Raw genomic sequence first — 10,470 nt, 5'->3', positions numbered from 1 at the left:
GACAGAAGTATACACAGCATCACAACATTCCAGTTTACCATAATTCTCAATGCCCCTGAATCCCTAAATCTACACCTTTACCTTAGATGAGAGGGTTTTTTTTATAAAATACCTGATTAAACAACTAGATTTTCAGCCTAGCTTTAAATACTGAGATTGTGTATCATGCTCCCTAGTCTTAACTACAATGGGTTGCTCTCAGGAGCTCAGTGGATTCCAGCGTGGTACCGTGATAAGATGCCACCTGTGCAACAAGTCTAGTTGTAAAGTTTCCTCACTACTAAATATTCCACACTCAACTGTCAGTGGTATTATAACAAAGTGAAAGCGATTGGGAATGACAGCAACTCAGCCATTAAGTGGTAGGCCACGTAAAATGACAGAGTGGGGTCAGCGTATGCTGAGGCACGTAGTGCGCAAAGGTCGCCAACAATCGCTACAGACCTCCAAAGTTTATGTGGCCTTCAGATTAGATCAAGAACAATGCGTCGAGAGCTTCATGGAATGAGTTTCCATGGCTGTACAACTGCATCCAATCCTTACATCACCAAGAGCAATGCAAAGCACCGGATGCAGTGGTGTAACGCACACCACCACTGTACTCTAGAGAAGTGGAGACATGTTTTCTGGAGTGATGAATCACGTTTTTCTGTCTGGCAATCCGACGGACGAGTCAGGGTTTGGCGTTTGCCAGGAGAACAGTACTTGTCTGACTGCATTGTGCAAAGTGTAAAGTTTGGTGGAGGGGGGATTATGGTGTGGATTTGCTTTTTAGAAGTTGGGCTCGGCCCCTTAGTTCCAGTGAAAGGAAATGCTATTGCTCCAGCATACCAAGAGATTTTGGGCAATTTCATGCTCCCAACTTTGTAGGAACAGTTTGGGGATGGCCCCTTCCTGTTCCAACATGACCAGTGCACAAAGCAAGGTCCATAAAGATATGGATGAGTGAGTTTGGCCTGCTCAGAGTCCTGAGCTCAACCCGATGAAATACCTTTGGGATGAGTTAGCGTGGAGACTGCAAGCCAGGCCTTCTCATCCAACATCATTGTCGGACCTCACACTGTGCTTCTGGAAGAATGGTCAAAAATTCCCTTAAACGCACTCCTAATCCTTGTGAAAGCCTTCTGAGAAGAATTATAGCTCTGTTATAGCTGCAGTCATTAAGCTGTAATCATTAAGCTTTATAACAGCTGAAAACATTTGTCACTTGAAAAAATAGTTAAGGATGGAACATGCATTGCTCAGTGCCATGACTGATCTGATGCATTTGTTCATTTTGACCGTTGCTTGTTGTTGTTTTGTTGTTTAAGTTAACACTAGATGAATATTTGCCTTTTTGTGTGATCTGTAGTGTACTGATTGAATTCAACCACAAAAGTGGAACTCAAAAGAAAAACATGAGCAGTTGGATGAATTAAACAAAGTTCATAAACAGAATGCTTCAGAAGACAGGAGATGGTTTGGATTATGTCTTAAATTATACACACTCTCATGGTAAATGCAATTGTAAATGCACAATCGAATTTGCATTAACAAATTTGCATTTGAATTTGTCTGGAAAAATGTTGAACAACATAGAGAACACCTTATTAAAATACCTCTGTATCACATGGTTTATAATGTTTTTAAATTGAATTTGTCACTTTCGACTGCATATTTTCTGCAGTTATTTAATTTTTTAAAATACTCCGTCGAGTATTTGGCCCAGATGGATGGGGTTTGACTTCACTATAGCCACGTAAAAGAAAAGAAAACAAAGCTCTGCAAAATGTCTTTATCCGCTTTTATCCGCTAGAGGGCACTGCTGCACTTAGTAAACCCAAGCAACAAAACTAAATTTGAAGCACTGAAAAAAAGAGCACCGTATCATGGCCTTTATGTTGGTATGATATCAGTCAGAATTTCCTTTTGTTCTTTTGTTGTTGCAATGCTTTTTAAAGCCCAAACAAATATTCCAATAAAAATAAACAAAAGACCAATTAAATCAATAATAAAACTGCAACAAAAAATGTATATCATTGAACGATTATTTGCAAAGCCACTCACTTAAACCAAATTAAGGTTCATCATGAAGCAAGAAATGTTTTTCTCAAAACATGTGAATCACATTTTTTTCCTCTGATAAATTGTAAAGCAACCTTGAATCTGAAAAGGGCACTATATAAATGTAAATAGTAGTAGTAGTAGTAGTAGTAGTAGTAGTAGTAGTAGTAGTAGTAGTAGTAGTAGTAGTAACAGCAGCAGTAGTCAAAAGTTCAAACTGGTGGAGGTGATGTAATGGTTACAGTATCAATAAAATGAAATAACACATGTGAACCAATAGATTAAAATGTTAAAAATATACATGAACTCATGTGTGTCCAGGCTTTGACTGAAATGCACTGGAACACATTTGTAAGCTTAACAATAGCAAACAACTATTAACTAAGTAGTTAATAAAATGCCTGACTGTTCAAATAGGTTTTCAGCCTAGCCTTAAATATTGAGACTGTGTCTGAGTCTTGAACATTTACAGGAAGGTTATTCCATAGTGTGGCAGCTTTATAGGAAAAGGCTCTGCTGTCTGTGGTAGATTTTCTTATTCTTGGTACTAGTGAAGAGCCTGCACCTTTTGATCTAAGCAGACGTAGTGGATCGTATTGCATTAAGAGTTCTCTAAAGTACTCGGGGGCCAGACCATTCAGTAAAATTTCATATTGGTTATAAAATACTTCTTATGACCTACAAAGCATATTGGTTATAAAATACTTCTTATGACCTACAAAGCTTTGTAGGTCATAAGAAGTATTTTATAACCAATATGAAATTTTACTGGGAGCCAAAGTAAAGTAGCCAAGATAGGAGTGATGTGACCAAATGTTCTAGTTCTAGTAAGAACTCTGGCTGCTGCAATTTGAACTAGCTGGAGCTTGTTTAGGCACAACATATACATGCTTCTCTACTCCCTACCTCCCTCTCAACCTTTTTAATTCTACCCTGCTAACCTCACTAAAGTGACCTGAAGTAGTTGACATTACATAAATAAATAAATGGATAAATAAGTAGTAGATCATTAAGGTGTAGAAAATAAATAAACAAATAAAATAAAACCAAACCCAAAAAACAAAATAAATGAACAAAAAACAAACAAAGATTCAGCATTTGCTTTGGAATGGAATGAAATGATTAAATTAGGACAGAAACGCAAATACATGTGGATACACACATACATATACACGCACATATAAATACCCATATGTGCATGTGGTGAAATACTTTGAAGCAGAAAGCAGACTACCACCACTCAACAAGGACTAAAAACAACACATGTATTTCCTTTTGGAAGTGAAACAGATACTTTCTGATGAAATCAATTACAGTAAATGCCTAATGGCATTTTTTACATCTTTGTTCGAACTATTTCATCATGGTGAGTTAGGTATTTCTGTATACTGTTAATTAGTTTATTATTTGATGGATTGAATAACTTATTGATTATTGAATGCTATAAAAAGAAAATGTAAAAAAAGGACTGAGCCTGAATGTAACAGATTGGGCTTAAAAAAGCACTCAGCTATGCCCCCAAAACTATTGATGCATACAGCCTGTTTCGAATTCCTCATCAGACCAGGGGATTCCCTACCACTTCTCGAAACGTCACACATTCCTTCATCAGAACACTGACAAATACATGAGATTTGATTGTTACCAGACCTAAAACACCTTCTCCTAAAAAGGGCACACCACTTCTGCATTATAACATCTGCGTGTCAAAGTTTATAAAACATTGTTTGTTTGTCTTGCGTTGATTAGCCTATTTGACCTGGGTTTTCACCTTGTTACACAGACCAAACTTCGCTATGTTAAGTGAATTCTTCCAGTATTCTCTACAGAACAGGATTGCTTGGAATATGGAGGGTTTAGGGGAAATAGTCACGTTGTCCAACGATCAGCCGAAAGGGAACAGGAAATCCCCCTCCGATGATGCAGGGGGGGGGGGGGGATAGGGGCGTGTCATTCGTGCTTTATCTCCGTCTGCTTGAAGTATAATATTCCAGAAACGTTCTGCGTTTTAAAGTGTACACATACATTTCGTAGATTACGTTTTAAAAGAACAGAAATGCGCGAAGGATTCTTAATTCTTTTGGTAAGTAAAATGATTTGGTCTTGATGCGCATAGAATTTGGCAGAGGTGGCTATGCTAGTTAGACGGCGTAAGTAAACATTTAATAGTTTGTTGCTGCAATTTACGTTGCTGATATTCCCCTCTTTTGCTGTTGGTCCCGTACATGCGTTAGGATAGCTTCATTTCCAATTAACAAAACATTGCTTACATTATGTTAAAATCAGCGTTAAGATGTCTTCTTTCAGTTTCGATTTCAAGTCATTGTTATTTGACTTAGGAGCTCACAAATAGTGAGCAGTAACATATATTATTGCTAAAACTTTAAGGGTTTAGTTTCTTGTTTAAGTGTCGCTTGAAGTGGCATGTGCATTTTAGCTGAGAATTTTGGGGACTTTCCGTGATTGACAGGCGAGCTGTCACGTCGGGCTGTTGTCATATTGGAAATGAAAAGCTCGTGTTTACCATTGTTGTTGGTACCAGTACCTGTGTATTCATTGTCTTTACAGCTTTTACCTGTTATAGTTCACTCCTGTGACCTCAAGACACATTATGCAAAGGATAACAACCAGTGCTGCAAGATGTGTCAGCCAGGTACAATTTTACATTAATTGCATTCAGCCGACACTTTTATCCATAGCAACTTACAATTACGACTAGAGTACAGCTTGAGCAATTGAGGGTTAAGGGTCTTGCTCAGGGGCCCAACAGTGCCAGCAGTTTACTAGTGGTGGGGCTTGAACCAGCAGCCTCCAGATTATTAGTCGAGTACCATAACCACTGAGCTACCACTGGCCCACTGTAGATAAAGTTCATTGCTCGACTTTTTGAAAACGCAAACTCATTGTTTATTACAATGTTCTCATATGATATTATATGAATAAAGAATGTGATATTTTGTTCTGCATCATTTTAAAACAGTGAAATGTGGGCCTTCTTTGGGGGGGAGGGGGGATTAGGGATTTTCCTGGGACACTCTCCAACTGAGTGATTATGGTTAATCTTATTGTGTGAAGTTTTAGTGCAGGCAGGACATTCCCAACTACTACTATATTTGTATTAAAAAGACTTTTTATTATGACTATCGTACAGGAACAAGGATGCACCAAGATATGAATTGCCAGGATCCCATATGTCTAAACTGTGAAGATGGAGAATATCAAGATGTTTACAACAAGGACACAAAATGCAAAGAGCAGCCTATGTGTGACCCTAGTGAGTTTCTGTTCAGGAATATATTCACCTAGAATTAACAACACAATTGCAAAATGCAAGGATTTGTTTACTAGTATGGCTAGTTTAGCAAAGTAGTTTAACTTACTTTGCTCACACTCCAGTGGCACCGTGCTAAATGGAATCCACCTCTTCCCCTCCACCTACCACTCCACCCTTTTGTCTTTTGAATAGATCTAAATTTTGCGAAACAAACAAATCCAAGTAAGAAGAAGTTCATGCAGTGCCAGTGCATCCCTGACCATCACTGCTCCACTGAAAACTGTGATACGTGTGTGAGAAACACAGTGTGTCAAGCAGGGGAGAGCATCAAGAAAATGGGTAAAGCACATCCTTACCGGTTACATCATAGTAATCATACATCATCACAAATCACACAGTAAACCCTGATCGCATGTTTCATATTCTGTGTTCATTTGTGATTATGTGTTTTGGGCTTTATTGCCTGTCATCGGGGGTTGCGTAATTTCAAACAGTGAAATAGCAATTTAGCCTATTTCAAAATCAAAATATTATTCTTTTCCAGTCATCAGACATTGTAGACAGAAACACAAAGGAGTGCAGCCCAGTTTAACACCGGCACTGGGTAGCGACTGATACGATTAATCTTACAGGCAACCAGACCTCAGACACTGAGTGCGAAAAATGTCCTGATGGCACATTTTCCAACACGCATTCAGCCAGAACCTGTCAACCATGGACAGAGTGAGTAGGCAGAAAATTTATTTAGTCAAAATTGGATGTGTAGTGACCACCACCAAAGATCAATCTGAAGCTTACAAAGATAATCTAATGAAGCTTATTACAGTGTTTTTAGTGAAAATATACACCTACTATAAGCAGATTTACTAATGGTTACACAGTGTTTTAGCATTTACTAATGCCAAAGGTTGTTTGACTTAAAATATTTTTTTACTTAAAATATTAGATTTAAGCACTGGTGTATGGAATTTTGATGTGGTCACCTCATCAACGGACTTTCGAATGTAATTGCACTGTGTTCCTCCGTGGTGTTTCCCATTATGTAGATGTGTGTCAGGATTCAGAGAAAGTGTTCAGGGATCTTCCACATATGACAGATCCTGTGGTAAGTACAGAACTGCTCCCAGTGCATCCTAGGAACTTTATGTGAATTTGTTTGCCATATAGGAGACTTACGTACATAAGTCCCCATTGTCATGAGTACATTAGTGCAGAGGACAGGAAGTGAAACCCGAGAAGCACATGTAAGAAACAGACACCACCCTCTTCTAGTATCATTTCCCTCATGCTGAGGCACTACACAAAAACTGAACTATCTCTTGTGGTTGGTTGAATTGTTTGGTGTAAATGGGCCATCAGCACCTTAGCCCATTCTAAAAAGCTAAGATTAGGGATGAAGTGTCTGTCACTGTTTCCATCAAAAGGAACCTTGTACTTGACTGAACATGCACCAGATTAGTAAAGTGCTTTGATGTTAAAGGAATACTCTAATGCTAAATCTCAATAAACATAGCTGTTTTTTAGGGCCAGTGAGTGTTGTGGGTTGTGATCCTTTTCTGCATGTCAACACCTTATATTCTCTGTTACTCGCTTCAAGCATTCAGTCTCCATCTTAGCCATCTCTTCATTGGTATAAGAGCAAAGTACTTTTAAACCAGTCCCAGACTAACCCAAAGGATGTAATATAACTCTTTTTACATTTACATTTACGGCATTTAGCAGACGCTCTTATCCAGAGCGCCTTCCAAAAGTGCTTTGTCATTTACTCATAGAATATATCCAAGTACAGTATAGTAAATTAGAATTAAACATACCAATGAACTAGAATACTGTAGAATACAGGGATGAATGCTGATACCTAGAAGTGCAAAATACATAAGGTCTATCTTAAACAATGATAAGTGCTATAAACAATAAGTGCTAGAGTTTGTTAAAAAACATAAACAGTGCCCTACAATAAGTGCTAAATTAGTCGGTCAATAAGGGAGCAGTGTCAGTTGTCCTTTAAATATTCTGCAAATAGATGGGTTTTTATGCATACAGTTGTAAACCAACTATTTTTTAACCAAACATTATGCCCTGTGAAAGGCTGCAAAAAATCATGTTTATGCTGTCTGTAAAACCAAGCATTTCACAGTATAGAGCAGTATAGAGCTGAAATATTCCTTCAAATATTTTTGGTCAGCTAAACTCACGGTGAAATCTTGACACATTTCTTTTTCTCCTCTTGCAGAGGCTACAACTAATGTAAAAGCTATAGTGTGTAGCGTGGTTGCTGGGCTCTTCCTGGTTGTATTAGGAACGTTACTCTATTGTTACAGAAGAGGTACTGTGCATACAGCATCCAGCATATACTTTATTTATTAAAGACTGCAAAAATGTGTAACTTTTGTTAGAATGTTGTACACCATGCCTTGTTGCCCACAGAACATGTATTATAATAAAATAATTTTATGTGTATATATATATATATATATATATATATATATATATATATATATATATATATATATATATATATATATATATATATATAGATATATATATAGATATAGATATAGATAGATAGATAGATAGATAGATAGATAGATAGATAGATAGATAGATATACACACACATACATACATACACAAGAGCTTTGATGAGCTGTGATGTATAACTTCAAATCCATATTTAATCTTAACTTTTAGGTAAAAGGGGAGCCATGGATCTGGAAAAAAAGGTAGTCTTCTTAATCCTCATATAGTATACATTGCAGGGATTTTTAATTTGACTCATTTTAATACATCCTTTGTTCCTAGTTACAGGAGCAATGTGGGATTTTCTGCAAAACCCTCAGAAACAATCAACCTTTCAACGATGTACCTTTAGAAGACGAAATGAACCAGATGCAGGGCAACGAGCCGGAAGAAGACACTGAAGACCAGTTAAAGCATGGGGTCTCTGCAAATGGCATGCCTGTCAGACAAGACAACAGCAAGGCATCTCTGATTTCTCAGCCCGAAACTGCATCTCCATCGGAAAGCATCTAGGGAATGTCTGTGAGACATGCATGTAGTCTTGTGTTCCAGGAGCCAGTCAAAAACACATTTGGGCTTATCACTTTTATCAGCATTGGTCCCCGTTGGGAGGAAAAGGAGCAGTTTGTGCATGCATTTAGGAATAAGGTGCTGCCCCTGTAGCACAGCTTAAACATGTAAACATACATCTTGGCACAGTCAGTTGGGTTAAAGTATTCATCGACTTGCAATACTGAGACAGTCAGCAATAGTTTCAGTGTGCATGTCATGATTCTGAATGTTACTTTAGCTCTAAGCGTGATGTAGTGTGTATCTTTAATTGTTTCCACCAGATGTTCTCAATCCAGTTCCTGGGAATCCCAGCAAGACCAGGATTTTTTTGCCAACTCCTAGCACACCTTAGCCAGAGAGAGTTCTAGCACACCTTAGCCAGAGAGAGTTCTAGCACACCTTAGCCAGAGAGAGTTCTCTCATGTGTATGAAGAGCTAAAGCTGCAGAAAAAACCTGAACTGGCAAGGAGTCATCAAAGACTGGACTGGGAACCTAAGGTCTATGTTGTATACTGGTGTTTTAAAGTTTGAAAGAATTGAGAACAATTTTGATCTGTGTTTGCACTACTCTGTGATGCACAAAGCGGTCCTGTGTTATATTTTTTGTGTATATTGTTGTAATTTACATTATTTGTGTTATCAGAATTGTGCTTGTGTTATCAGAATTTTTTTTGTTTTTTTGCTGAGTAAATATCTTTAATTGCTTTATAGTTCTGATATTGGCAAAAAAAAAAAATTAACTTACAAAAATAAAGAATTATATAATCTCTCATCTCAGGTGAATATTCATAACTGCATTTACATGGATCCATTATAGTAGTCCGAGATGAATCACGCTGGTGTCTTTACGAGCAGTTTCCTGTTTTCTGTCTGATGTGTATTATCCCATGACACTGATGCAGCTGACACCTTTAATAGTGTGAAACTTCATGATTTGAACTGTTAAATGTATATTGGCGTGGGCTGAGGAGTCGTCCACAAGAGGGCGCTGTTGCTAGCCAAAACCTGACATTCCTGTACCTGTCTAAACGTAAATTTAGGTTGTCTTCTTGGAGTGGAATTTAATTACCGAACTCATCTGTGGAAACATTTTGAACTAATTCCTTTTTTACTAACACTAGTTTGAATTTGTTCATTCAACGAAGACATTTTAATGTTTGTCTTGAATATAAAATTTCACACTTAATAAAATCGATTGTATTAATTATATTGAAAGATTGTGTTAATTATAAAATGAAACAAATGTTTTTTTAAAGCATCGGCTTTCCAAATTATCAGAATAGCCATGTCAAGAAATGGTTACAGCAAAGTGAGTAAAGTGTATGAGCATATGTTGGGATTAGCAGATCCTGGAATGACACTTGTGCCAGATTGTGCCCCAAAATCTCCCACCATTGTGTGACACCTCCATGTGGCCCACAAAAGGTGCAGCCCTCTGCCAGTCGTGTTTAGACTAGGATTACACCTCATTTGGGCCACCTGTAAGAGACAGGATCCGGAGCGGATTACTCGCCCCCATGTGTTTGGAAGGGATGATTGCTGAGGGGGTATGTGCATTTCAGGCAGGCAGTTTTTTAGCACCCAGGAGTTTTTTCATTATCCTTGGATTAACAGGCCACTGGCCTTTGAATTTACATGAAGACCTGAATAACTAGCATGGAACCGTATCCTTTCAACCCCTTGGCTGTCTCCCATTAAAACAGAATTCTGGCGATTTAATCCGGTTGGTATGTGTGCAAAAATATATGCAAATATATGCAGAATGATAAATGGATACAAAAATCGGAAAAGCAATCACAAAATATTACACAATTTAAAATTTTGCAGCATCTTCCCTTTGATCGGCTATGGCTATAATCCACGGGGGTTCATACATGAGGTTTAGGACCTATCTTAATTAATAAAATAGATTTGGGGAAGAGGCCGATGGTGTTAATGGTCTGTCAAATCGTTAATGGCGCAATGGATATCGCCAAGATAAAATCTTAATTATCACCCTGCAAGACGAAAGAGTTTGTGTTCTTAATCCGTGCTGGTTTGAAATGTTTTAACAGATCAGTGCTAGATATGCAAATCCCTTAA

General features: G+C 37.8%; 1 protein-coding gene across 2 annotated transcripts; it reads left to right on the top strand.

Annotated features, from left to right (window-relative positions):
• Positions 1–3,992: 3,992 nt before the first annotated feature.
• Positions 3,993–9,595, top strand: cd40 (CD40 molecule, TNF receptor superfamily member 5). Of its 2 annotated transcripts, none has more exons than XM_027008325.2 (9): positions 3,993–4,126; positions 4,612–4,696; positions 5,195–5,317; positions 5,510–5,656; positions 5,950–6,040; positions 6,364–6,422; positions 7,551–7,643; positions 8,008–8,039; positions 8,125–9,595. In XM_027008325.2, exons 1-9 carry the CDS (start codon positions 4,100–4,102, stop codon positions 8,347–8,349), a joined length of 882 nt encoding a protein of 293 aa, XP_026864126.2. In that variant the 5' UTR covers positions 3,993–4,099; the 3' UTR covers positions 8,350–9,595. The 2 variants fall into 2 exon arrangements, with proteins under 2 accessions (XP_026864126.2, XP_026864125.2); XM_027008324.2 differs by having other exon boundaries at positions 8,119–9,595.
• The last annotated feature ends 875 nt before the right edge of the window (positions 9,596–10,470 follow it).

This window comes from Electrophorus electricus, chromosome 22 (genome assembly GCF_013358815.1).
Source record: "Electrophorus electricus isolate fEleEle1 chromosome 22, fEleEle1.pri, whole genome shotgun sequence".
NCBI classification, from domain to species: Eukaryota; Metazoa; Chordata; class Actinopteri; order Gymnotiformes; family Gymnotidae; genus Electrophorus; species Electrophorus electricus.
This window is presented reverse-complemented; position numbering and strand designations above follow the sequence as displayed.

Excerpts from the sequence above, each read along its gene's own strand:
- cd40 (XM_027008324.2), top strand. The coding sequence starts at position 4,100 with ATGCGCGAAGGATTCTTAATTCTTTTG. Across the intron at positions 4,697-5,194 it reads CTGCAAGATGTGTCAGCCAG|GAACAAGGATGCACCAAGAT; the intron begins GTACAATTTTAC and ends ACTATCGTACAG. Across the intron at positions 6,423-7,550 it reads CACATATGACAGATCCTGTG|AGGCTACAACTAATGTAAAA; the intron begins GTAAGTACAGAA and ends CTCCTCTTGCAG.